General features: G+C 39.8%; 4 protein-coding genes across 15 annotated transcripts in view; all 4 read right to left on the reverse strand.

The window, feature by feature from the left end:
* Positions 1–900: 900 nt before the first annotated feature.
* LOC120797278 (cyclin-dependent kinase inhibitor 1B-like) lies at positions 901–2,650 on the reverse strand. Its single transcript, XM_040140818.1, has 3 exons — positions 2,088–2,650; positions 1,368–1,529; positions 901–968 (listed from the first exon to the last, which is right to left on the reverse strand). Exons 1-2 carry the CDS (start codon positions 2,509–2,511, stop codon positions 1,381–1,383), a joined length of 573 nt encoding a protein of 190 aa, XP_039996752.1. The 5' UTR covers positions 2,512–2,650; the 3' UTR covers positions 901–968; positions 1,368–1,380.
* Positions 2,651–4,610: 1,960 nt separating this feature from the next.
* cdpf1 (cysteine rich DPF motif domain containing 1) lies at positions 4,611–6,917 on the reverse strand. Its single transcript, XM_040141264.1, has 3 exons — positions 6,719–6,917; positions 6,349–6,460; positions 4,611–5,780 (listed from the first exon to the last, which is right to left on the reverse strand). Exons 1-3 carry the CDS (start codon positions 6,829–6,831, stop codon positions 5,652–5,654), a joined length of 354 nt encoding a protein of 117 aa, XP_039997198.1. The 5' UTR covers positions 6,832–6,917; the 3' UTR covers positions 4,611–5,651.
* A 643-nt stretch (positions 6,918–7,560) lies between these two features.
* pparaa (peroxisome proliferator-activated receptor alpha a) lies at positions 7,561–24,438 on the reverse strand. 8 transcript variants are annotated; one of them, XM_040142633.1, is made up of 9 exons: positions 20,966–24,438; positions 20,315–20,481; positions 17,117–17,348; positions 16,147–16,292; positions 10,859–10,997; positions 10,058–10,158; positions 9,579–9,848; positions 9,203–9,446; positions 7,561–9,097 (listed from the first exon to the last, which is right to left on the reverse strand). In XM_040142633.1, the coding sequence occupies exons 3-9, from the start codon at positions 17,298–17,300 to the stop codon at positions 8,853–8,855; spliced, it is 1,329 nt and encodes a 442-aa protein (XP_039998567.1). In that variant the 5' UTR covers positions 17,301–17,348; positions 20,315–20,481; positions 20,966–24,438; the 3' UTR covers positions 7,561–8,852. The 8 variants fall into 8 exon arrangements, with proteins under 8 accessions (XP_039998567.1, XP_039998560.1, XP_039998552.1 ...); XM_040142626.1 differs by having other exon boundaries at positions 9,579–9,872; XM_040142618.1 differs by having other exon boundaries at positions 9,579–9,845; positions 10,001–10,158.
* Positions 24,435–27,425, reverse strand: part of LOC120798384 — a 31,876-nt gene continuing 28,885 nt past the window's right edge. For all 5 annotated transcript variants that reach the window (XM_040142656.1, XM_040142655.1, XM_040142657.1 and 2 more), the window contains one exon: positions 24,435–26,115. In XM_040142656.1, the coding sequence (XP_039998590.1) occupies positions 26,052–26,115 (64 nt within the window). In that variant the 3' untranslated portion in view covers positions 24,435–26,051. The remainder of the gene's footprint in view (positions 26,116–27,425) is intronic.

Below are 27,425 nucleotides of genomic sequence, written 5' to 3' on the forward strand. Positions count from 1 at the left end.
TAACAATAGTGCAATTACATGTTCCACATGAATTCCACACCACAAAGACAAATCTTTGATTCACATATTTGCATAATATGTAGCCCAGTGATTTTAACATATTTTATCTATGTTAACCTGGACTACAGAATTTATTACAAGGGGTGGGATATGTGACCTATAAGCCACTAAAATATTAACTCACCCAATTTAAAAATAAAAGATCATTCTTAGGATTATTAGCAAATACTTTTAAAATTTGGTTGGATATTGCTCAGCAGTTTAGCCACCCTCCCACCCCACCCCTCACCCCCAGAAAAAAGGTACAAACTTTGTCAAAAAAAAGAAATAAAAAAGGGGAAATAAAGAGACATTATTTGCATGTAAACTTTATCTATCATGGCTGTTCCCAGTTAGATGGACCCTCAACTTACAGTGTGGCCATCTGGGCCTTCAAAAACAAGATATATAACACTGGGACAAATAAAGCCATAGAAAAAGTGAAGACGTTTTGTTTCCACATAACCCTGACTTTTAAAATCTGCATTTGTAACTTACATCAATTACCTGAATAATGATACAATATGACCATTTTAACAAAATAATATTTCTCTGTTGGAAATTGCACTGCAACTTCCCGAGTCAAATTCACACACTTATTCAAACACATTTAACAAAGGTATGAAAAGCATATTATGCTTTTTTATGTGCTACATCTGAAACATAGGTAGTAGATAAAAAAGGATGAGCAAAAATCCATTTGCACACTGCTACATTGTCTGCTGCTTCTGAGGCAATTTAATTAAAACGAGTGCCAAAACTTGATAGTGTACATATTCAGTGCTTGTGCAGCCTCTCCTCCTCCCCTTCTTTAGGAAAAGGCTGTTTTTTGTTTTTGTTTTTTTGTTTTAATTTTTTTTAATTTTCTCCCCCGTCTGTCAGATGATGAGAAAGGCTACAGTATTCCACCAGCAACATGTCTCCCCGCTCTGTGGGACATAAAAAGGGAAACCGGGCTGTTGAATGGTGCAATTGAAAAGGCACTTGCTTATGCTTGATATCCCTCATGCATGCATGCATGCACGCACGCACGCACGCACACACACACACACACAAAGGGTGAACAGTCATAGCGTGAACGGTTGTGGAAGATTAAAAAAAACAATAACAATATGTTTAAAGGGGTGATGACGTGTTTGAGCTGCGTGCAGGAAAGACGTGTTTTCACAACTGTTATGTGTTGATGCTGGTGAGAAACAAGTAAACAAAACTCTACTGGCATCCAAAATATTAGCCGATCATTAGTATTTTACACAGTGAAGACCGGTGGGTTATTATCCACTCATATCACTGGATGTCAGTGAAATAGTGAGATAATGATTTCTAACCTGGCACTGTTTTTCACTGGACCTCTGCGCTGCTCTCTGGCCTGCTGGGTCCCTCCTCCGCGGCTTTCACCGCCTGACTTCCTGCACAGTCCGACTGGTCTTCATCATCGTCTTCGTCGGTATGCGACCTTTTTCTCCTCTGACACTCGCTGGAGCAGGGACCTGCTGGCCAAAAAAGAAAAAGAGAGAAAAAAAAGGGGAAAAAAATGGAGAAAAAAAAGAAATATAAAAAAAAGGTGGGGGGGGGGGGAGATCACGCAGAAAAGTTGTCAGGGTGTTGGTGTGTCGAGCTGCACGTCCACTTTAAAAAGCACCTGACAGATACGGCAGACTGCTCCTGCCTAACGTTGAAGACATTTTTGCCTAGTGTACCAGGAGTAGCTCGGGGTATGAGAAGAAAATCTGTGCAACTACAATGTAATAAGCCCATTTCATCTCTGAAGTAAATGTGCACTATAGTGTCACCTTCAGTAACAACTAAGGTTCAAATAACTTTAACATCTGCAGAGAAATTTCCATCTTGCCCTCCCTCGTGTTATGCTGCAGCACACAACTGCTCGTTTGCAAAGGCACGGTGATCAACCGACCGTAGCCTACGGTTGAACCCCGGCCACAACTTGTTGCCTGGCGCCTCTGCATTGCGGCACAGTGTCACTACAGAGACTCGCCGCACAGGGAAACAAAAATTTGTCACAGCTTTAATAAGTCAAGGTAAATCACCTAAAGCTCCCGAGCGTCTCTTCCTTGACCCGTTTCTGTCTGGTTGGCGATTCGTCTGCCTTTCACTCCTCTCCTCGGCATCCTGCCGGTTGTTATCGCCGGACAAGTCCGCATCTCGCTGTGGCCGCTGGCTCCCGTGAGGCTGTCTGAGATAAAACTCCGGCGGGTTGCTGTCCTCCTCCCACTCGTAATTGCGCGGAGTGAGCGGTCTGTTGTTCTCTGGATCGAAATTATACCTCTCCCTAAAAAACTGCACGTTTTCCTGCAACGAAGCCGTCACATTCCTCTGTATCTCCTCGGGGTCAGGTCTGCCGAAAAGGTTTCTGCGGACCGGAGGTCTGAGGTTGTCAGGCTGCCGCGCATCCACCCTCTCCAATGTCGGGCTCGCATTAGAAAGGCGAACATCTGACATTTTGTTGCACATATGACAAGGGGGGGTGGGGGGATACACAAAAACAACAACCAAAGCCTCTCAAACTGCTATTTCCAAGTAGTATTCCTTTCAAATGCAAAGTCACAGGAATGATGCATGCATACTCCGCGCGTATCATCCACAACGCATACGCGCAAAAATGTAATAAAGCGTCTCCAAAGGGCGCAGAGGGGGTTTCAGAAAGCCACTCCTGTCAATTCCGTAGTAAGACTGATGAAAACAAGTCAAGTCATAACAGCCAACATGGCGTTAGAGGGAGCTATGAGTGAAGAAGAAAAGTTGACATCAAGGACTATTTAAACAGAGAAGGCGATTCATTGGTCTGCGCACTAGGACCGCCCACAGAGCACTCTTAAAGTCCGACAGGGGCAACAACACAGAGCTGGATTGGATTAACTATATTCCTGAATCTAGCCTAATTAATCTGTTTGATTAGCTAAATACACGAGAAAGAGCAAATGGAAGGTAGGTGGTAGTTATAAAGGAGCGAATGGTCATGTTTTACCTTTCCATTAACACCAGACTTATCAAGCAGACATCAGGTTAGACATCAAAGGTCACAGATTTCATTTGATCTCCTTAACTGACGTGCATCTCTGTGTACATGCACTGTAAGATGATGGGGATAAAAAAAAGAAAAGAAAGCTAATGGTCTTAAGAGTAAAACCTGATAGGAAAACAACTTCAATAAAGACTTATCTCACTACAGTCCCGGGCTGAGTTCTGGCTCCAGGCTGGTAATACTATCACATGAATCAATCATCAAATGATTGTATGAGTGCTGACAGATATCACCACTTCATCTGATTTGGTGTCAAGTAAACGGCTCGGGCACACTTGATTCAATCACTCTAAATCTATTCAGTTACAGCTTCGTGTTTTTGAAGGACAATGAGACACTACAGTGAGGTTGTATGTGGGAAAACAACAACAAGAAGAGGCCACGAATCTGCTTCATGGCATCCTATGACATCAGCTCCGGAGCAGAAAGCCTGCCATCATCATTGGCTCGAAGCCTATCGCTTTCAGACTTTGCCACTTGTGCCACAGGGGTGGTTTGTGTGCTTTAGTGGTTGTAATTGCTTGTCTGTGCTAGAATTTAAATACCAAGGAACCAGAAGGTGATACAGCTTTAAAAAAACAGCCATTTCCCTCTGAGTGTTTTCAGTTTTCATCTTAAAAAATTTCCTCTCTTAAGAATTTAATTTGTGTTCCTGTCAAGTCTTAACAGTTACCAAATTTCTTTTCTGTACATCCCAGAGCTGCATAGGAATGCTGTAGTAACTGAGTGAAAACATCTGCAACAGTAAGCACTACACTTCCCCAGAAGTCCATGATGTCCCAACTAAAACTCTACGGAGTGTGTCACTCTGCATTCCTCTGCAGCATTTGCTGGTAAAAATCACTGGGCCTGCCTTTAAGGCCATGCTGTTTCAGTTAACCCTCGAAAAGACTCAAACATCTCGTGATAAATACAGCGAGGCCATCTGTTATATTGATGCTATCGCTGGGATCACACTTAATCCATAATGGGTTTATGCTGCTGCAAACTGTGCACGGTGTTGTGCAGAGTGATCCCTGAGCTAGACACAGATTTTGATCATAGTGATTAGACAGGCAAGAGAGAAACAAGGCAAGAGAACATTTTGTTAAGGTCACACATGCTTAACCAGTGCTTTAAGGTTAATGCTTGTGTTTTTGTTCTTCACAGTGGGATATATTAGGGCTCATTCTCCTAGCTTCAGAGGGGGGAAAAAAGTATGAGTTAGAGATTCCAACACAAGAAATATGAAACCTTGAGACAATTCTACTCAAGTTTGTATCTAGGTTGAGACTTCGCCACCAGGAACTAATGTATAAAACACCATAGATATTTTATGATCATGCCCGTATAGTGTAATATTGCTCATTATCATTTTGGAAGCTAGGTTTGAGACTGTGTGTATTTTTTACATGACAAAATGGGAGTAACAGTTTCATATCACTAAATGTAACTGAGTGGGATGATGCAACTGTAGCAGATTTTGACAGTGCAATGAATGTTAGTTACATATTATGATCCACAATTAAACAGTCACCAAACAAGACAGAAAGGTCACTTTGTGTTTTTTTTATGGTTTCAGATAATACAGAAAAAATATTTTTTCAACTTCACAGAAGTCAACAGTTCACCCTTTGACCATGAACAAAGAAATCAAAAGGGATAGCAGTAATGCACTCTTGCAATGGATGTGTCACTATCAACACAAACGTGTCTATTGTGGAGAGGATGTGTCATAAATGTTACTATTACCATATGTTGCTGAAAAGTAATAAAAATGTGGCACATAACGAAATTGCACAACAGGCATAATTCAACAAATAAAAAGGGAAATTGTAGGAAATTTAATAATTTCTTTCCATTTCAACAGCAGAAGCTTTTGAGCCATACATTCATAGTTGTGATACTGCTGAAACTGTTTGCAGAGAGCCCAGAGTAGTTGCTGAATTGGGCTGAACAAGCAGTGGGCGTAAATGACTGTCATGGAAATAACTGAACATATATAAGCAACAATTTGAATACTACTCATCCTTATTTGATTATTAATTAACATAGCAAAGAGCTCTAAAGATAGAAAACATGCTTGACTTTTTAGTTACAATGTCCACATTTTTTTAAAATATTGTCATGCCTCTAAAAAGTCAGGCAGCAACAGAAAATTTTGAGAAACTATCCACATACAGTACATGACCATGAGATTTTAAACTTGGAGCCAGTTTGAATTGGGATGTCTGATTCTGAGCATGCAAACACAATCCAACAGAGGTCTGGCAACACTAGTCACACCTCCTGTTCAGTTCTATAAAACTCTACAATAACAAATAAAACCTGGTTGGCTAATGCAGCAGGCTAACATACTAACCAAAAGCATAAACCCGAATTTTTCTGATGGGTGTGTGTTGATTTCCCACTAGAATAATAACACAAAGCAATGCTGATAGAGTACAGGATGTTTTGTTGTTTGATGTGGTGTATTTATAGTTTGGTACGTATGGGTTTAATCAAAAGTGCTGATAAAACAATTAATGACAAAAGCTATTCAGATATCTGTCCTAGACAGCTGAGCAGGATATGGACATGCTGCCCGATGTCATGAGATGGCAGTCTTGGAGCTCTGCTTCTTCTTGGCCAGCTCAGCCTGAATCTGATGGGGGAACTGGTCCAAGTGCTTGTTCACACACTGCATGCAGAACCTCTTGGTGTAGAAAAGACTGCAGTCCTGACAGAGGAGAGAGCAATGTTCAGCATCAACACTCACGTAAGTACCACATAAGACTAGTCACATTTATTCCAAGATTTGGAAGATGTTTTATTATCTCGACATTTGTGAATCTGGATTAATTGAGTTCAAGGGCATCACAGTCATGATGCTCACTCAGCACATACATGTGCCACATGACTGATGCCACATCTGAGGAAAACATCAAAATCCCAGACCCATCTTTTCCAACAGTGGTCTACAAGGTCAATCCGTGTCAAGAGGAAAACTACAACAGGAGCAAAGCTTCATTTTCAAAGCCATTGTTAACATTCATTTTTAGCGGATGTTAATGTTTCTGTTCTTACACATTATATCTTAAAAAGAACACACACACAATGAACAGTCTCTCCCTTTGCTACACGTGTCACGTTCACACAGTCATATCAGGAATAATTCATTTGTCCCTGGAGAAGCATGCCAACCTTCGTGCATTTAGGTATTGGTCTTTCATAAACTGAATTGTATGATCACACATTTAGTCCGTGGCAAAAACAGACCGTAGCAATTCAATTTTAAAACATCCTACCGATCCAACACAGACACAAAGGCTGCACAGGCTGCAGGGAGACCCCAAAACAAGAAACTTCTCTTTGTCCGGACTGAAGGGGTCCTTGGTAACAAAACACTCCTCAAGCAACCTGATGGAGAGTAGACAGGCGGATATAAGCTAAATTATAACTTCATTTATAGCCCTGTGATTCCAAAAATAAGACAGAAATGTGTTTAAGACAGGCAGACATAGCTATAAATGCAACGTACATATCGCCAGAGAGCTATTTTCGCTGTGAATTTAACGACAGACGTTGGCATTAAAATTACATAGTCACGTTGCAGCTAACAACATTAGCTTTAGCATCGGAGTGCTAAAATGAACATTTTGCTTAATTTCCACTTACACGATAGCTCTAGTGTTTGGTGGTTTCTGACCGTAGTAAATATAAGGGCTACTTAAACCACACAACTGGCACGTAAATGTTTTTTGAGGTGTATCACTTGTATTTTGCTCCATCGCTCAGGTTAGGGGAGCAGAAAGAAAAGTTTGTTCCTGGTTCTCTTATCGAGTCCAGCCATATTATTTCATGAAGCTTTACCGCCACCTAATGGCGTGGGGGAGAGGAACCATACACTGTGTATAGAACATGCTATATTATATACGTATAAATAATATATAAATAATGTTTATTTAGTTACAAGTGATACAAACAAATATATAGTGAATTTTTTTGCCACCATAGATCTTTCATTTGTTTTTTTGTATTTATTGAAAAATGAAAAAAGTAACTTTGAGTTGGTCAATATTCCACAGTGAAAGCAGTTTATTTACTGGATTTATATCACAATAGCCTCTATTTTATGATACGTTCAAAGAATGTATGTCGATAGAACTGTTTTGTATATAACATTATAGGAAAGTGAACCAGACATTTCCATAGTAAAAATAATCCTAAAATAATATGTTTTTACAGCAGATAGTCTTAACATGTCAGTAAAGAAAAATCACAGGTGTAATTAATAACATTAAGAGTTTACTGGGACACTTAAATAGAACAAACCTATCATTAACATTATTGGTTCCACCTGTACTTTTCTTGCTATAACAATTCACAAATGTCCGCTGTGAGAAAGGCCCATTAATTACTTCATTTAAAAGCTGGGGTCTGAATCAGATGAACAGATAATATTGGCTTTATTAGGCAGGTAAATAAGTTGGGACATTAAAAATAAAACTGGCAAAGTCTGAAAATATAGTAGTTTATTCGGGGCAACCCCACATCATAATTCCTTTTATTATAACAGCAAATACATCTTCTTATTGTACACTGGACTGTGCATGATAAAAAAATATAAACAGTTTAATTATGACAAGAAACAATGTTTTAGTACTACACTGGGAGGTGACATCTAATCTGTGTTACTGTGTGCAGACATACATCGCTTTCCCTGTGATCACATTCTTGTCATATTTACAAAATAAAACAGATAGATAGTGTTTGTGGTCAAAATACTCAATACTGGCCAACACAGATTTTTTTCTTGAAAAAAAAAAAAGTGTCCTAATTGCAGAATTTGTGCAAGCGATTTTATACATGGTAATACTGATCTGAAAAACAGGTTTAAAGTGAAATATCATGTTGTATTGGCTTAGCAGTAGGAAGGGATCAAATAAATACATAACTTATAAAATTAAACATTTTCAAATGATGGTTGATTTAATACTATGTGAGAACATTCCCTGGTGCAACATTAAATACTTATACTTATATTGATCCATGGTTCTAGAAAAAGGAGTCCATTCTGTATTTGTTATGTGGTGGATGTATAAGGGAGGAAATATGCTGGTGAAAAAAATAGCACTCGGTGAAATTTTCTGTTGGTGTTTTCTTCAACCACTAATCTCTCAAGGGAAATTTGGCTGATATCAATAAGGCACTAGTACACATTAAAAGGACATGACGTTTATATTAACCACATTAAAATGACCTTTAAACATATCAACGAAATGATCCAAGATATTAGGAATACGAATTTTATCCCCTTTAGCACCACCAACACCATAGTTGTATCAAAGATTTAAAATGTTACAAAATATTCACCTTATTGTTCACAGGCACAACTAGTATTTAGCTTCAGCGCATGCATGACTGTGGCAGTCATGTCCGGGTATCTTTAATATTTGTTCTCCCATGCATATTTGCATAGCGAACTCCCTATTGAGCTTTTGTTCATTACTTCTGTCCGGAGGGCAAAAGCTGGTCTCCGGGACCCAATCCGTGGCAAATGGGTGGTTTTAGTTTAAATCGATGCACTTAAAAAATGTATCTCTACCCTTCTATGATGTTTCATTTGTCTCATTTCATGGTCACAGCAGTGTGAATCTATAGAAGCAGCACAATAAGTTACTTACAGTACACTGATAGGCATGATAGTATCAATTACTGTTGTATACTGTATGTACACCAAGTTTTGGGTATACCTGGCTTACATAAACATTTTAATACATGTCCCTGTTCATGACCATTTGCTAACCTCTCAGTACATGTCCCTATATATCTCTTGCAGGAGAGGGTGCAGTGACGTGTCCTCTGTTGTCTTGATTTCCTGCACCAACTGAGCATGCTCGGTGACCAGTTCCCGAAGGTCGGCCAGTTTCTGCAGAAGTCTGGGAAAGAGGAAGGTGTCGTCAGGGTGGTTGGCCAGCAGGTGGAGCTGTAGTGCCTGAACAATGCCTTCCTGCAGCTGCTCAACTAGAGCTACATCCACCAGGCCAGGACGGTCTGAGAGGGACAAAGACAGTAAAGATGGAAGAGGATTCACGCTTTGTGCACTTGCAAATCATTTCATTCCTATAATCTGTTATTCTTCCACACAGTGACAGATACCTCCACAGCATATAATGGTAGCCACAAAAAGGGCCAGGTCACTGTCATCCAGCTCCAAAGAGTTGAAGCGTGTGGCAAACTGGAACTTGGGCTCCATCATGTCGCTAAATGGACGCCGGAGGCTTTTGAGGAATTCACGTGTGATGAAGCCTCCACCACGGGCCACCAAGAGGCCATCTTTATTCATGCAGGAAGCCAGGAGGGTGAAGAGGGCTTCGTAAACCCCGTACTTTAATAGAGTCACCTTAATATGAGACCAAAAAAAAGGAGGAAATCAAGACTTAATCCCATTACGAATTTAAAAAAGCATACTTTCTGTACCTTCTCACATGAAAGGACATGAAGATAAGTGACAGATGCAGCTCCCTAAACTCACCTGATCATTCAGATCCAGGCTCTGGAAGCCCGGCACCGCCTTGGCGAACTCCGTCAGCTCCGTCACCGTCTCCACCGAGGTGCTCTGGCAGCAATGGAAGAGCCTAGCTTCGGCCTCCCTTTGCTGGAGCTCCCCACACCCCACACCTGGAACCACATCCCCAGACTGAAGGTCGCCCTTGGGCTCAGGATAGTCACTGTTTACCATATGGGCTGCTAACGTCTTCTCTGCCAGCTGGAACGACTCCATGTCGTGAATGATGAAAGGCTGCTGGTAAAGACAGAGGAGAGGATGCTGGTAGGTGACACAGAGGACAGAGTAGGGAAGCAGAATAAAGAGTATCCTCAAACTTTTGTCCTGGGCTTTATTTTTTCCTCTACCGGTTTGCTGGTCTTTCCGGTGAGTATGAGCCGTGCTCTCGCCTTGTTCATGTTGAAGTTCTTCATGTAAGCTTCGTGGATCTGCCTGACCAAAATCACCTGGTCGGCCAGCATGGGGCTTTCCACTTCTTTCTCCACCATCTTGCTTTCCGCCTTGAGCTTCAGCTTCTCTGCCTGGGGCATCCGACCAAACCGGATGGCTGGTGCAAAGAAACATTCATCATTAGCAACAGATAGAAGAGTTTCCTTATTTTACAATGAAAATACATACAGAGACATCAGTCATATCCTCCTGCAGCTAACATGCATGTGTGCAGACCCACAAACGTTGGCCCACAACAGATCCGGTGTTCTCTGTTATCTTTCCCTTCTTCTGAGGACAACATGCAGCCTCCCTCTCTGGTTTCTGACACTGTTCTGCCTGCAGTGGGAGGCCATCGTAACAAACCCAATGACCCTCTGACAGTCAGCACAGATGAGAGCCCAGATGTGGAGCTACCTGTATATGGGCCTGTGTTTTCCCAATGTCGAGCTGGCTCCGGCAGGACATTGTTCTATAAAAACCCAGTCAATGTAAAGCGCATTGAACTGGAGCCAAATCACAGAGGGACATGTCCTGCTGTTGTTGTAAAGAACTGAGGACATTATGAGCAGAGTTTTATGTAACTGCTTTCACAATGCTTACTTGCAAGTTTGTTCATTGCTATATAATGGGTTCAATGGACATTATGATAACAATAATTCTTATGATCACAGCGATAGCTGATATACACTTTAAGGAAAGACTGTTTTTAAAAGGTAAAATATCTTTTACTCTCTCACAAATTAATTAAAAGTTGAATCACTCAGTAAAAGTTACGTAGTTTAGCTTCAAACTAATTTGGAGGTTTCATGCCTTACCATTGTGGGACATTCCCACAGAGAGGCACTTGTGGAATCGGCAGTACTGGCACTTGTTGCGATTCTTCTTTTGGATTTTGCAGTTGCGTTCACACTTATCGTACTCCAGCTTCAACCTGATGGTCCTTCTGAAGAAACCCTGTTTGATACAAAAATAACACCTACTGTTGCCATCAACCTGATCTACGATTTCACATGAAAACATTATGATTCAGTACATAAAAAAAGCCTGCAAAAACATCATGCTGGTACTTCAAGCCCATATGAAAATCACTTAACCCTAGTGATGTCTTTATAGTCTGTATAGTCCTTTTGCATCCAAGGTCAAAAATGACCCATCCTCACCACACCTCTCTTATGAAGCTTCTTGACTGAATTTTACAAATCAATTTTGCATGAAGAAACTACCTGCCACTCAGGCTGAAAAAGAACTGTTTTATCTGACTTCACAGTGCATAGATACAAACTGAATTGCATGGGTGCTGGATCCTCTTATACCTGCTTTCAAGTTTAGTTATTATTATTATTATTATTTAGGAAATATGTTCATTTTAATTGTTTTCTTGAACTTCCAAGTATATAGCTGTTCATCCCCCCTACTTAAAACATGTTTCACAGTATCCAAGTCTGCAAAAACTTACTGTACAGATGCATTTCTCATATTATGTTTGTTTTACAGTCCTTTGCAGGACAGAATTGGCATCTCCACTTTTTGCCTGCCCCATCTGCAACCTCAGGTGGAGCACGACTAGATTCAGTTCCCTGATCACCTTCAGCCATGTCTTAAGCAAAAAGAAAAATTGTCATACAGACATGCCTGGTCTTTAAGACTACAAAGTGTAAGTCCTTTACTATGCTTTATGATTGTTATAAATAATTTTATAAATGCTGTGTAAACAGTGACCCAAAGACCAGGAAGTTCAGGAATTTAATTTTATGCAATGAACTCATGAATACTTCTTTTTTGATCCATAGGACAACAGGAGGTTTAAGAGGGAACATTCAGTATCTATCTGTGAAATCTGATTACAAAGGTCATCATCACTCAGTAAAGCTATACATCTAATGATGTATTATTATTATACACCATATGTCAGACACTTACAATGACATGAAAAAGTTTGGGCACCTCTGGTCAAAATTTCTGTTACTGTGAATAGTTGAGCGAGTAAAAGATGAACTGATCTCCAAAAGGCTTAATGTTAAAGATGGAACATTTATTTAATATTATAAGCAAGATTACTTTTTTACTTACATATTTTACAGTTTCAAAATTACAAAAATGGAAAAGGGCCTGAAACAAAAGTTTGAGCACCCTGCATGGTCAGTACTTAATAACACCCCATTTTGCAAGTATCAAGCTTGTAAACACTTTTTGTAGTCAGCTAGGAATTTTTCAGTTCTTGTTTGAGGGATTTTCGCCCATTCTTCCTCGCAAAAGGCTTCTAGTTCTGTGAGATTCTTGAGGGGTCTGGGATGCACTTCTCTTTTGAGGTCTATCTACAGATTTTTGATGATGATTAGGTCGGGGGGACTGTGAAGGCCGTGGCAAAACCTTCAGCTCACACCTCTTGAGGTCATCCATTGTGGATTTTGAGATGTGTTTAGGATCATTATCCTGTTGTAAAAGCCATCCTCATTTAATCTTCAGCTTTTTAACAGACGATGTGATGTTTGCTTCCAGAATCTCCGGTATTTAACTGAATCCATTCTTCCCTCTACTAGTGAAATGTTCCCCATGCCACTGGCTGCAACACAAGGCCTAAGCATGATCGATCCACCACTGTGCTTAACAGTTGGAGAGGTGCTCTTTTCATGAAATTCTGCACCCTTTTTTCTCCAAACATACCTTTGCTCATTGTGGCCAAAAAGTTCTATTCAACTTCATCCAGCCAAAGGACTTGTTTCCAAAATGTATCAAGCTTATTTAGATGTTCCTTTGCAAACCTCTGACGCTGAAGTTTGTGGTGAGGATGCAGGAAAGGTTTTTTTCTGATCACTCTGAAGGTGATATTTGTGCAGGTGTCGCTGTACAGCAGAGCAGTTTGACACCAATCCAAAGTCTGCTAAATCTTCCAGAAGGTTTTCTGCAGTCAAAGGGGGGTTTGGATTTGCCTCTCTAGGAATCCTACCAGCAGAACTCTTGGAAAGTTTTCTTTGTCTTCTTTGTCTTCCAGACTTCAACTTGACCTCCACGTTTCCTGTTAACTGACTTTTCAGAGTGCTAGGCAGCTTCTTAGAGGAGCCCGTGGCTGCTGATTGTTGGGACAAAGTTTAGGGCTTCAGAGTATTCATAAAGATTTGAAATCTGCATCATTTGGCCTTTCCTTATGATGACTGTGAACATGCCATAGCCCTTACAAGCTAATTAAGGTCTGAGACCTTGGTAACAGTTATCTGAGAGCTCAAATCTCTTGGGGTGCCCAAACTTTTGTGTGGTTCTCCTTTTGTTTTTTTCATTCTAAACTTGTACAAATCAAAAATAATACACTAATCTTTCTTAATATGTTGAAAATAATGTTTCATCTTTACCATTATGCCGTTAGTCACTTAACTGTTCACAGTAACAGAAATCTTGACCAGGTGCGCCCAGACTCTTTCATGCCACTGCATATCTGCAGAACCTTGTAATACTGTACATGACTTCTGTACATTTTAAGTCCTAGTAGAACCAGTGTTATATTATATTTTGATTAGACTATATAGTTGGATTACATCTCTATTTATTGGGAGATACGCTTCAAGGTGGACAGTACAGACCCAGTATAAACCCTGACCTTTCTGAAGAAGAACCCTGATTGGACAAGACATCCTGCATGCCTCCAACACACACTGAGATAAAAGGCAGCAGGCCAACACACGCTACCAGATGTCATACAGGTGCCAAAAACATATGATCCTTTGACGTACACTCATACACACCTTTGTGCATCACTGATATTTTAGTTGGGATAGTCCTCAACCCTCAATGCCATGAAAGGAATATGGATTTTCTGGGTGTCTATCTGGAGTCACATGGTCACACAATACATCAGCCATCATTTTGAAGAGCAGTTACTACACATTGTCATTAAGGGTTATTATGTGTCACGCTTCACTTTTTGTGTTGTTTTAATTTTAAAATATCTAGTTTTGTGGGGAGTTTTGTGGGTGTAATCTTCATGATAATATTGAAGGGGGAGGTGTGAAGCTCCAGGCATATAGTTTAGTGCTGTATGATAGTTATCAAAATTACATTATAAAACAAAATAGTTGCACTAGGAGGAAAAAAACAGATGTGTGTTTACAGTGTGCATGTCTTTGCCTGTCTGTGCATGGGTGTACAGACATGACCGGAGGCCAGGTCTTTGCTGTGATATATAGCTGTGACAGGTGAGTAACAAAACTAAAGATTTAAGAAGAGAAATGTATCTTGCAATGTTTCCTTAAGGGCAAATGTCTTTTAGTGAAACTGAAAAAAGAGTTTAGATTTAGGCATCTGTGTGGCTAACCTATTCAAACTACTGAGCCGGTACATTTACCTTTGTGATTTAGCTTTCCATAATTAAAGGCTTTTTTTGACTATCCTGCTGCTCTAAATGTCCAAGTCATATTTCATACCATCATCAACAGCAGAGACTTAAGCCCTCACACCATAGAATCACAGCACATTCCATTCACATTCCCCCTACTGAGCAGTCCTCTCTTTAAAGCGAGGTGTTGAAAGTGATACGCAGAGCCTGTCCAGCATGGAAACCATGAATTGTGACTGCTGCATATCACAAGCCAGATTTTTCCAAGATGGCGCAATATCATCAGTCAGAGAATTTAGGAACAGAGTGCTGTCAAAATGCGTCTCTCACGTGTGCGGCATCAACAGTTCAGTGTCATCATGTTCCTACTTTAAAATAGCACCAGTCTGACACAATGACAGGTTGTGTGCCAAGTCAGGCAGCCGCTGGGACGGCAAGATGAACATTATTTGTGATGATTCTATGAATGAGATCTGGGCCATGAACCAAAGACCTGCAGGGAGCTGCTCAGTTTTGTCCTCAAGAACACACAGATGTGCATTGTACAACGGACAGGACATTCTGCACATTTTGGACTGAGAAATGAAAATTGTGAAAGGTTAGCTTCCTGCCTGCGCCCATCTCTCTTGTCTCCTATAGATTCCAGTGAAATTGAAGGCACAGTGCCAGTCCAGTGGAGTGAAAAAGTCTCTCCAGCTGGGGAGAATGAGTGATTATGCAGGCAACACAAAGAGGAGAACACCAGTAGCAACTGAAACAACTCTGTCTCACTTCAAAGAGACCAGAAAACACTCTGGATTTCTGATCATTAAGAAATTGTTGTTGCGTAAAACAGTATTTCAAGGTGGACTTGTGGCTGATGGGGGGGGGGGGGCTTTAAAGCATGCAAGGTCATAAGCTAGAAAGTCATGCAAAAATAGCAAACAAACACACATGACTATCCAAACAGTGCAGTGATGATCTTAATGCGTGCACTGCCACACACACACACACACACACACACAGAGAACAGATCACTGAGCCCAGTGGTCTCAGTTAGAAAATGTTCTCAGTGTTACAGTCTTATGACATTTTTGTACTCCTTAAAATCTCAAGAATCTCTAAAATCTCAGGTATTTCAGCATTTGTAGAGAGCTAAATTCATTTACGCCTGAAAGCTTAACTTCCATTGAGATGAAAACCTTTTAAAAATATATTTAAAAAAATGTCTTTTATCATTAAATCAAAAAGTGATTCTATAAGAAGGTAATTTAAGGTAAGCACAGCAGTGCTCTGTCCCATCAGCAGTTCCATGTATGGACTGTGTGTGTTTGTGTGTGTGTGTGCAGGTGTGTGTGTGTGTGTGTGTGTATTAACGTCACTCAGTTGGGCTCTGTGCCAAGCAGGGGAGAGGGGACAAGTCATCCAAGGCCATCATGCCCCCCACCTCACATGACCTGACCGCGAGCCTCAGAAACTTTCCACTGGCCTCTAGGTCAGGTGCCCCTGCACACCAAAGTGTGAGTGAGTGTAGACATCTATATGCATGTGTGTGTGTTGTATTTTCCGCCTCTGATACAGTTGCACAGCTACATGTAGGAGCACCAAAACTAACATGTCTTTTTAACACAAGTGATAATCACTTTAATGGGACTGAATCTATCTTATCTTTATATTTATATCTTTGTATAGTTTTCATGTCCTTTCTCCCTTTGATATGTACAGTATGTCACTGCATGCATACAAAATGACCTCTAGCTGGCTGCACTATGCATGCTTTAGTCCCACATCGCTCACCTTGCAGCCCTCACATGCATGCACCCCGTAGTGGAAGCCTGAAGCCTTGTCTAGGCACACCCGGCACTCCAGGTTGAGGCTCTCCTTGGGGCCTGGTGCAGCTCCACACACTCCCGACGATGGACTGGAGGCTGGAGTCAAGGTGTCTATGGCAGACAACATAGAAGAAAAGAAACAACAGTGAGATTTCACTGGGCTACCCTCTGAGCAAAGATCTGTTGCAAACATCCAATTATTGGAAAATTTTACACGTATTCTTAAAAAAAATTATTCACAGTTGCTGAGCTAACCTTTTATCTTACATGGATTTAACAAACAAGATATAATGTGTTAATTAGAGAGCCACTTTAGAGGATAGGCAAGGCCAGGTTTCTTCCTTTTTCCAGTCTTTACGCTAAGCCAAGCTTACTGGCTGCTGGCTCTGCCCTCATATTTAAGACAGACATGAGGGTGATACTAATCTTCTCCTCAAACTCACGGCAAGAAAGCTAATTTCCAGAATTGTCGAGCTATTCCTTTAAATTAAACACAATAATATGAGGGAGATAAATTAACACAACGTACAGTAAAAGCAGCAATACAAATAACTATATTTTCCTACTCTTACAAATTTATGTACTTGAACAAAATATTCATTCACTCATTCATGCAAAGACAAAACATCAATACTGAAGAAGGACTCCTTCTTTTTAACTGGACAGCCACTCTATTTCACAACCTACACTAAAGAGTCCTGACAAACGGGCTGCTGTCTTTGTCGACCCGAGTATATTAGATAAGTGTCTCCTGCAGACCTAAAGCATTTTGGTTGATATGTCTCCCTAAAATTACAGAAGACATGGGTCTTTTTTTTTTTTTTCAAGTGCTGCTCGGGAATGTGGAGCCTCTAAATATTAATTTAGTTGTGAATATGAAGAGTTTGGGTTTTTCCTTTTCTTTTTTCCAACCATGAGGCCAACTGACTACTCACCCAGTGCAATGGAGCTCTCTGACCCTGAACAGGGGCTCTGGTACTCTGGGAAATCAAATCCCAGCGTGTTGTCTCCTATGGACTGGGAGATGTCACAGAGGTCCTCTATCAGGTCTCCACACAGGGGACTGTCCAGAAGGGAATCTCCCAGTGGGGATGGGGGGCTGTAGAGATCCCCTGCCATGGTGGAGATCAAGCCAAACCTGGGAGGAAAAACCCCTCACTCACCAGACTGGAATAGGAGGAGAGCGAGAGAAAAAGGATGAGGACAATGAGTGATAGTGAGACTAAAAATCCTGAAGCAGCCATTAGATCGAATACGTTTCAAAGTACCAAACTCCGTGAACAACCCTGGTAAGTTTTCTGCTTGGGGACAAACTTGTAGGGGAATTTTTTTGGTTTGTATTACTACGAAAACCCACAATGTCTTCACCTTTTCCAAACCAACATTTGTCCTTAAATTTCTCCAGTAATCCAGAGTTCTGGCTAAAGGTTGGTTAGCTCATGTCAGGGGAGAGAAGACACACTTAGCTGGATAAAAAAGCAACTTTTTGTCTCCACTTTGGCTCTCCGTTCACATTAAGCCTGCGTTTTTTACATCTGAAAACTGGGCTTTTTGAAAATGGTCTCCAGGGTAGATAAATCTGAAATTTCCAGCATCGAAATTTTAGTATGGATTAGGATTAGGCAATATGATGATATATACTGAGACAATATAAATCTGACAACTGTCAGAGATTTTGCTTTACCATTTATTTATACTGAGGTAGCAATCTCATTAATATCACTGGCTATATTAGATCATTGTGGGCAACACTGATTTATATATATATATCTGTACCTAATAAACTGCCAACTAAGTGTATATAATGTATAACCCATTATTGCGATATATAACTAAATATACCTTGCTAGAGGATTTTAGCCATATTGCCTACTTTAATATTGACAAGGAAAACAGGGGCTGTAAATTAACAGAGGAAAGGAATCTGGGCCTGGCAGACAGGAAATAAGGCTGCAAATCACCGATATATTAGTATACTATTAATGTATTAAATATTACATTTTACAGACGCAACAAAGGGCGTGCTATTTTACAAATGAATCTGATAGTAGGCTTATCATGTTTCAGATAAAACATGAACAAACCCAAAAATGTCATGAAAGAACAAAGCCAGTTCACTGCCGATCTGTTCTGCAGTGAGGACAGGATAGGTAAGTATATTAATGCCAGAGGTAAGGGCATTAAATTCATAATACGAAGGTGTTTGGTTTGGTTGCGGCTTAAAGTATGTGAGGGAGGGGGTTTTGGTGGAGCTCCCAGCTCCCTACTAACAGTGGGGTAAAGGACATCTGTTTTAGCCATCGCACAACATCACAGTACTATGTCCAGTGCTCATGTTCTGTAACACTCTCTCCAATTTAGAGTAATTCATAGTGGCAGATGCTACTGTTGTTCTTCTGTGGACTATAGACTGATTTGCTTGGCAGATTACAACTTTACAAAATGTATTTGGGCTGTGAAGCTTCTATACATAAGTAACGGTGTGTTCGTGAACAAGAAGATGCAGTATAAAAGGCAGGGAAACAGAAATCTGCCTTTATAAAAGATGGGAATTCTCTCGATCCAACTGTCCGTAACCTCCATATAATTTTACCTGTGTTATAACATAACAAAGTTAATCGATCATTTAACTTTAATTTCTGAGAGTCCTTTTTACTTAAAATGTGGTTTGAGATAATGGTTGAACATGATAATTAGGTAAAGTGCTGTCTTTGTCAGTCTGGGTAGAAAACCTGCACTGTGTCAACTCTTGAGAGCAGACAGTGGGGACGTGATTGATCAAAGCATGCTTGTTTATCTAGTCTTTGTGTTGCAGCATGTCAGGGGACAGGTCCTGACAGTACGCCAAAGTTGTGTAAAGGGGAAATATGTGAGTGTGTGTACATGCATGTATGCTCACAGCTGTAGTGTATTGTGCTCCGCACCATATAGAATGTGTACAGTACGGCCCTTCTCTCTGTTCTTGTTTACTGAAGGTTTTTTCAGACAAAGGACAGGGAGATGGTGTGACCGTGCAAACAGTAGAGACAGCTGCTGACTAACTGGTCTGTTGAGTTGCTTTGACGCACAACATCTGCCTTCTGACAAACTGATGCCCCTGGCAGTTGCAAAGATTTCTCTATCAAAGGGTAGATTGAGTAAATGGGTTGCTCTCTCTGACATAATAAACACCATTTAAACCTAAGTTCATCAAGTTCACAAACTTTTAGACACAGCCTAAAATTAACCCATGTTCTCCTCCGCAGCTGTGGCCATGGATGTCTTTCAAACATGTCTAAGCCCTTGTCCCAAAAATGTGATATTTTGAGAATGCAGCACTGTAGGCCTACGCTAATGCAGAAAATAGCCGTTATGAACCTCATAGCGCATCATATGTCTACATCTCTGCTTAACTTTTCTGATTCCTCTTTACATTACACTGAATGTGTACTGTGGCTGACTTGTATCCAAAATATGTTGGATGTGATCACAACACAAGCCTAACCATTTTCAGAGCTGGTTTCCATGATCTCAGAGTATCGATCTGAATTTTGTTGTGTCCAGAACTGCACTCTGGCATGACCGAATCTAGAGCTGTAAGGATGGATTAGTTTTTTTACCGAAAATTAACAGCAACTATTGCTACTCGTTTAAGTAATTTTTTAAGCAGAAATGCCACAATATTTCATGGTTCCAGGTTGTCAACTGTGACAAATTACTGCTTTTCATGGTCTTATGTTATATATATTATATAATATATATATATATTGATTCACTTTTTCACTGTTTTGTGTAACTTGAGCCTATTTCATTCATATAATTTACCCTTATTGGGTCTGTGTTGATATATCTAAAATGGGTCAACAGCTAACTCTTAAATGGCTTGATTAGACTTAATTTCCTCGTTCATAAATGAGCCAGGCCCAGTCCATGTTTCCACCTCACCTCAAAGGACATTGTGTTTAAAGTCCCAGAGGAACTATAATCCAAGACAGAGGGCTCTATCTTTAGGTCACAGGAAAAGAGGAAACACAGAGAGACGTCAACTGCACTCAAAAAAAGTCTGTTAACAGATGACAGTGAGGGTAAAATCAAATCCAGAATCAGTAGAAAACCAAAACAAAACAACATTTAACTTCTGGTTAGATGCATACCTACAGGTGCTCCTCTTAGTTTGTTTTCACCTGTCATTTAAGATCCAAGACTTGTCTAGTAAGCAGAGTGTCAGCTAAGAGTAGAGAATAGGTCTGTCTCCCATTCGTCAGTGCCATCTGCTGAATCAGGATCAGCTGCTGTGACCTTTTCAAGACCCTCGATCTCTCTGCAACCAGATCAAAAATAAGGTGTGGAGGAATTCCCACAGCCAACTTCCACGTTTTTCGATCAAAACAAGCTCTGCAGTTTAGTTATCTGACACTCTTTCCTCTTTTACTGCTGCTGCACAGGCAAAGACATGGAAACACCCTGACAGTGGAAGAAAACATTCTCCTTTAATCAGAATGAGCTTTTCTTAACACTATGTGGGCGGGTGTGGTGTTATTACAAAACCAGGTAGGAGTCAGAAAGTTCAAGTGGGGCTCACTTGTAATATAAAGTAAGATGCTTAAAACAATTGCCTGAATTCACAACATGAGCAAGAAATCATCAGCAGCAGTATATGACAGTAAATGGTCTTTTAAGAAAGCCAAGTTCACTTATGCTTGTACTTTTGAACAAGAAAAGTTTATTAAATTCCATCAGACAAGAGGGAACTGGGAGAAAATCATCCAGAAGTTTCAAGTTTTGAAATAAAGGTTGTTAATTACCTCAGAGACAAGTGTCCGGAGCATTTCCAGGAGCTGTTACAGAGATGGACGCCTGTCCGTTTAGGTAACACACACACACAGGTACCGATCTACTCTTCTACAAACTTGACGCGTCGCCTCCCTCCGCGGTGTTAAACCTCGGCTCGCTCTCTGCAGGAAATAACGTAGAGAAGGGACGAGGACATGGCGCACACACCTCCTGATACACCTATGGTTTTAACCAATGGACGTGCGAGGATCTGGAAGCAGACCGCCTCGCTGTTTTTTTTTTTTTTGGCTCAGGACGGGACTTCACGGGCGGATGTCTTTGTAACGTGATCTCATCTCCTTTATCTGCCTCCGCTCAGAGGCAGGGATGTCAATAAAACACAACACCGATTGGCTCTGTCTCCAAGCAGCTGTTAAGTAAATGTCAGCTGATCGTCTCCAAAGCCATTTTCAATGGAGCCACTGTAAATCACGGGGTAAATCGACGTCAACGACATCACATATCATTGTCTATTTACTACGTTAATGCTCAATGAAACGACCGTTTTTCACAATGAAATATCAACAATAGGCTGTCTGATGAATAATAACTATCGTGCACAATGTATATTCTGCTTTCAGTGGAGGAATGCAACAAAGTACATTTGCTCAAGTACTGCACCTATAATTTTGAAGCGCTTGTATTTGTTACTTTTTACTATTTCGATTAATTTCAGAGGGAAATATTGCGCCGCGACATTTTTTAACCCACTACATCAACTGCTAAGATTACAGATTAAGATTTTACTTACAAAACATATGATGATCGGATAATATATGATTCACTGCGATAGATTAAACTACACAACAGTATATCAACAGTTAAAACTAGCTCCACCTCCACCAGCTACAACAGTAAAATACTACTTGCAAAAGAATGCATCTGGGATAATAATCTAATAAATAGATCATAGTATGGCACTCACAGGAGCCATTTTTCTGAATTATGAGTTCATTTTGCCAATAATACTTCATACCTTTACTTAAGTGACAGTATTGCTACTTTACTCAATACTTCCTCCGCCACTACATGTACTGAATGTCGCGTTAGTGTTTTTGTTTTATATATTTTATGTATTATACACACACACACACGATATAATCACGTAACATAAGCTTGCGTTTGTAATTAAAATATATATGCTGTATCAGTCTGTCAGATTTGTTATATGGGAGAGCCAAACAAGAGCGGCAATTTTTAAATACTCGCGTATAACTGAAATGTAGGCCACTGTATTCTACCAACAGCAATCTAAGGTGTCAGCTGGTTGAGGCAAAGTGTTGTCCAGGCTTCCTCTAAGTCCTGTTTTGACCTCTTAGAGAAGGCATACCAGACATACCAGGAAGGTGAACACTGACAGTGAGAAACCTGTGAATAGACTGCTGAAAGAGCTGTTTGTGTGACATGTGTTTGTTCACTTGGCTGTAGATGATATTTGACTTTACTGCTGGGTTGCAGTATGTAAATCTCAATAAGAATCGACATGAAGAAAGAAAAATGTAGTCTCTTCCATCATACTGACACAGTCTGTTAGAAATTTGACTGTCTCCAGCGATGATAAAGGGAATATGCCATTTTGGTGGCACAGTGAACTTGTTGATGCATTCAAGAATGACTGTAAGAGGGCTTTCGTGCTCTGCTTAACATAACTGCCTATAGTAAATGCCACCTTACCTAATAGAGCATACACTGAGGTACAAGTTTTCATGGGCTTCTTCCAGATATTTACTTGCAGCCAGTTCTTCCTTTATCCACATTTTTAAAAATCCCTCTCTGACCCTTTCTCTTCGCCTCACACTTTTTCGTCATTACGGATTTACTCAGATGATTAAGGTATAATGGCATTTACCTTAGAATGTGGTCCTAAAACACTGTACACTTGGTGTGTTTTGGTCCAAAAAATGACACCTGCTCTCAAAAAAAGATTGAACCACCAGTTGAAAAAGAAATATTTCTTTTATTGATTTCTCTACATTTTGAAGATAAAAGATCAAACTGAACCTCACCTAAAGCAAAATTCTAACCATGTCTTGTTGCCTGCGATGTGCACTTTAGTTTGTCCAAGTAAAGCACCAATCAACACAACATGTACTATGTGGCGCCATCTACAGCGTATGGATGCATAACAATCTTTCGATGTGTCTCTATCCTAAGGTGAGGGACTTTCTTGGGTATTTTGGCCATTATCTTTTCCTGTTGACTTCCACAGTACAGCTAGATACCAAAATACTTCCGAAGGTGCTCAGTGTTTTCTCACACAGACCAGTGGGAGGTTGATAATTTATGATTTTTCTTTTGCTGATGACCTCAGGACCTAGCTTCCTGTTCCATCTGTGAGAGAAACACACACACTCATGTTTTCTGAATTAGAGACAGCTTTCTGCTCAATTAAGTAGCAGTTATCAGCTTTGGAGAAATGTGGGATCAAACTTGAAAACTCAAAACCTATAACTACATTCTGAAGTGGAGTTTCTGTACTGAAAATCTGTCCGACACTGTTTAGACCAAATAAAACAGTATGACTCTTTTCTGGTTGTTTACTTTGAATTTTCTACCTTCAAGTTGTTTTCTAGAATTTTCTTTTCCTTTGATCCAAGGCATTAATATCTTACATTGAAAATCCCAAATAACTGCCTTTGTTTTAAAGTACAAAGACATATGATGCACACACTTCGGAGCATTCTTCTAGAAACAGACAGATGGATACATGTCTACATGCTCCTAAGCCACAGAGGCTTTTACGATTAGTATTTCAACATACAATGAGCTCCTTAAAAGGATTACAGAATAAGGCAACCCTTTTAAGAAAATATTCTAACAACTAAGACTTGACTCTTGCACCTCTGTACTTCTGAACACTGAAAAGATAAGACTCCAATCATTGGTTGTTCTGCAGTTATTTCTTATCCAGTCTTTATTGATGAGTAAGTAAACACAAGTTAAACGTGAATGATGCTTAAATAAAAGTTTTAAAGCCAACAACATTTTCCTCATTATTTTGTACCATTTAAAAATTTTTCGAGTGATATTAATGCTGCTATCAAACACATATTGTGATCAGCATCACTCACCGATTCAATGAAACCTTCCAAATCAAAATCCAGTCCTTTGTTGAGCTTAGTAAACGAGAGTCATGAGATGTTTGTTTTTTCCTAAGCAGAAAGGTAACAAGGGTGTGTGCTCCTGTGATGTATTGCTGCCCTCCAGGGAAGGCAGTAGGTTGTATAGTTAGCTCCTGATGGGGTAAAATCACAACCCTGAAACCACACAACCTACTACCTCACCCTGTACGAACACCATAAGTCACCCAGGTGGGTAGGAGGGGGACCGGGATGTGAAGGTTTGTGAAGAGGTCACATGTGATCACTGTGTAAATAAAGACAGAGCCCCTGTGTTGTTTTTACAGGGGACACAGCGAGGTTTGTAATGATAACATTAAGAGTTAAAATTTCTGAACATGAAAAACCAGTATTCAAGTATTAGCTGATGGAAGCATGTTGTTAAAGTATTTTAAACTTTAATAAGCCCAACTGAAGTAAGAGACCCCTAAATTTTTACAATTTAGTAGCCAATGAAGCTTAAAAGTTCTGCTTAAAATTCCAAAAAGTGCCTATATTTCAGAAATACGTCAGGTAATTAAAATGGATAGCCTTCTTGCTGTTGATGTAAGGAAAATTTTTCCCAAAACTTGTCGTAGCATTAATTTCTTAAAATCAACATCTGACTTGTCTGAAAAATTTAAAATAATTTCTAACATTGCTTTCTACTTAGTACCTGCTCCTCAATATTACCTCCTTTCTGTCTAACTTTAATAAAGGAAATCGAAAAGGGCCATTTTGGTTTTTGATCAATGCACTTTATGAAAGGAGGAAAGTCTCTATTATTCTATAGAGTGCATTGTTTGAGTGAGAGACCAATCCAAATTTAAAGGGGAAAAACAAACATTTGCAGTGAAGTAGTATTTTCCTTTTTGATAATGACGATCACGATGCCAGCACAGTCGCTTCAGGAAAGACAGTAAGTTGTATAGTCATCTGACAGCTTGGGAATGACCCTAAAACTATACAACCTACTACCTCACCCCAAAGGACAGTTTATCTCCCGCAGGCGTCACTTGTGTCATCGGTCAATTGTCCACCTGTTGGGAACAGAAGCTCAATGCGACAAACAGCCTTCAGGAACCCAGTAAAAGACACAGGAAACAAAACTGCAGATGAACTGCAAAGTGTGCGTTTATAAATGGCTTAATATATATGATGTGTGTAAAATTCTAACACTGTTTAATGTAATAAAACAATACTGACACCTACTGTTTTCTGAGGACTGAAAAATGAAATATGTTCGCCAAAAAGTTGGAAAAAGTTAGTAAGTGGTGTTTTGAATTGAGTTGATTTTGTCTAACATACACAACCTGAACTTCCTGCTCATATATTATGACTGTTTTACTGGTATTACTGTATTATATATACTGTAAGTAGATATTTTATTCTTAAAGTAACAGAAAAAATTCAAAAGTAATTAATTAATTTATATATATGTTCTTTTTAAATCAAGGCCACCTATTTCTCTCTTTATCTCAACACTATGGCCGTAACAACAGATACTTCTCTATCAAAACACTTTTGTCAGGGGATACGGTTTACTTAAATTGCTATGGTACATTTTTTTGGTAGAACTTCAATTACATTTTGACAAACTTTCAATCATTGTAAAAGCCAATTATGACCTTTAAAAAAAAAAAAAAAAACCTTCATAATCTTATTGGATAATCTATATTCAAAATAATTTTCTTAATGACTTAACCTAAACTCAAAGTGCTAGCTTTTGGTAAGTAGGGTTCATTGCATTTATTAAATTCACAAGTTTGTTATCAACACTCTTTTAATTTTATTTTTTTGTTATTTTCTTTTACTTTCTATATTTACAGGAAATACAATTGGATGTGAGAGTAGAGCAGAGTGAACTGTGCGTCTAACTGTGTATTTACAAACTGAGATGTTATTTTTTCATGCCTTAATTGTTACAAATCAAATACTTCCCGAATCTCTCTTGCACTTGTCACCCTGTCGCTGCAGCGGTGGTTTCAGGTCTGTCGGCTCGCCTCCTCTCAGGTTTCCTTGTCCTGATGGAGACAAATGAGAGGAGAGAATGAGCTGCAGTTGGGTGTCAAACAAAACAGAGAGTGAGAGTGTCTTGAGCCTGTATTATTTATGAAGATCCTGTTTGGCAATCTGTGTTGCTACCTGGTAGCTCAGCTGATTGAACAAAAAACATTAACTCAGTACTAGTCAGATAAATCCTCTGAAGTTATCTGTCGTGCTTCGCCTGTAGCCTATTTCTGTATGTTAAAGGAAATCTTGGTGGAAATGAGCATAAATTTGAATGTGTGTGTGTGTGTTCGGCTGAAAGGTCAAGCAGACAGGTTGTGGTTGTTTGAGGGAGTTTCCTGAGTGAGACACGAAAGGCTGCGGCTCTGCTGTGGTTTCCCCTCGAGCTGGGGAGCGATGGGGGAGTCGCGAGGGAGTGAGGTGGGGTCGAACTTATAAAAGTGAGTCACTGCCTTAACTCCTCACACGCACACACAAGCACGGACGCACCAGTTTGCGGCTGTTTTATTGCAGGTCGGTTATCCCATAAATGCCACACAAATCGAGCTACTTAATGTCCGAGCCTGTGAGGTATACAGCAGACAATGACTGCATCTTGCTGCTTCACTTGCACTGCTAATGTGGGTTTTGCAAGGTATCAGGTTTACACAAGAGAAAACCTTTTACGCAAAGGGTCACTTAAGGCAAACTGCAAAAAAACATTTAATGACTTACCTCAAGTGGTATGTAGCTTTAGTTTAATGTGCCCTGGCTTTGAAGTATATGTCTCTGAGATTTCTGCCTCCACTCCAACACAGTTACAGTGAATGGAATTTTGTTGGTGGTGCTGAAAAATTACATGTTAAAAAACTCAGCATCTCCTTCAAGAAAACGTATTGTTGTTCATCTGGGTTGTCCACACACCTCACTGTGAACTTTCTAAAAATTTTAAAAGGAGCTTTTTTTAATGTAATTTTGGATTGCTGTGAGCACCATCAACACAATCTCATTCACATCCATTGTATTAGAGTGGAGACAGAGGCAGATAACTCAAACCCTGGGCATATTACCCCAAAACTATCTCCGTGGCTATTAACTACCAGAAGTAAGTGAGAAAATATATTTTTCATAATTTGGTGCACTGACCCTTTAACCAAGTGTTAAATTCCTAATATTAATTGCTGGTGTGCACTTAAATACTAGCAGAGTGTTAAACTAATGCTGTATATTTGAGGCAGTAACTTTTTTAATCTGTTCAATTCATATTTCAAATAAAATGCATTCAGAGTCTATTTTCACAGTCATCCAACCCATAAGAACACCTGCATCCAGTCTTAAAAAAATA

This window comes from Xiphias gladius, chromosome 2, assembly GCF_016859285.1.
Source record: "Xiphias gladius isolate SHS-SW01 ecotype Sanya breed wild chromosome 2, ASM1685928v1, whole genome shotgun sequence".
Taxonomy (NCBI): domain Eukaryota; kingdom Metazoa; phylum Chordata; class Actinopteri; order Istiophoriformes; family Xiphiidae; genus Xiphias; species Xiphias gladius.

Coding starts and splice junctions, on each gene's coding strand:
- cdpf1 (XM_040141264.1), bottom strand. CDS start 6,831: ATGGAGCAAAATACAAGTGATACACCTCAAAAAACATTTACGTGCCAG. Junction 6,461..6,718: donor CCAAACACTAGAGCTATCGT/GTAAGTGGAAAT, acceptor ACTCTCCATCAG/GTTGCTTGAGGAGTGTTTTG. Junction 5,781..6,348: donor TTTGTGTCTGTGTTGGATCG/GTAGGATGTTTT, acceptor CTCCTCTGTCAG/GACTGCAGTCTTTTCTACAC.
- LOC120797278 (XM_040140818.1), bottom strand. CDS start 2,511: ATGTGCAACAAAATGTCAGATGTTCGCCTTTCTAATGCGAGCCCGACA. Junction 1,530..2,087: donor GAGACGCTCGGGAGCTTTAG/GTGATTTACCTT, acceptor TTTGGCCAGCAG/GTCCCTGCTCCAGCGAGTGT.
- pparaa (XM_040142603.1), bottom strand. CDS start 17,300: ATGGCAGGGGATCTCTACAGCCCCCCATCCCCACTGGGAGATTCCCTT. Junction 10,998..16,146: donor ATGCATGTGAGGGCTGCAAG/GTGAGCGATGTG, acceptor TGTATCAAACAG/GGTTTCTTCAGAAGGACCAT. Junction 9,849..9,958: donor CCGGAAAGACCAGCAAACCG/GTAGAGGAAAAA, acceptor TGTCTTTACCAG/CAGCCTTTCATCATTCACGA.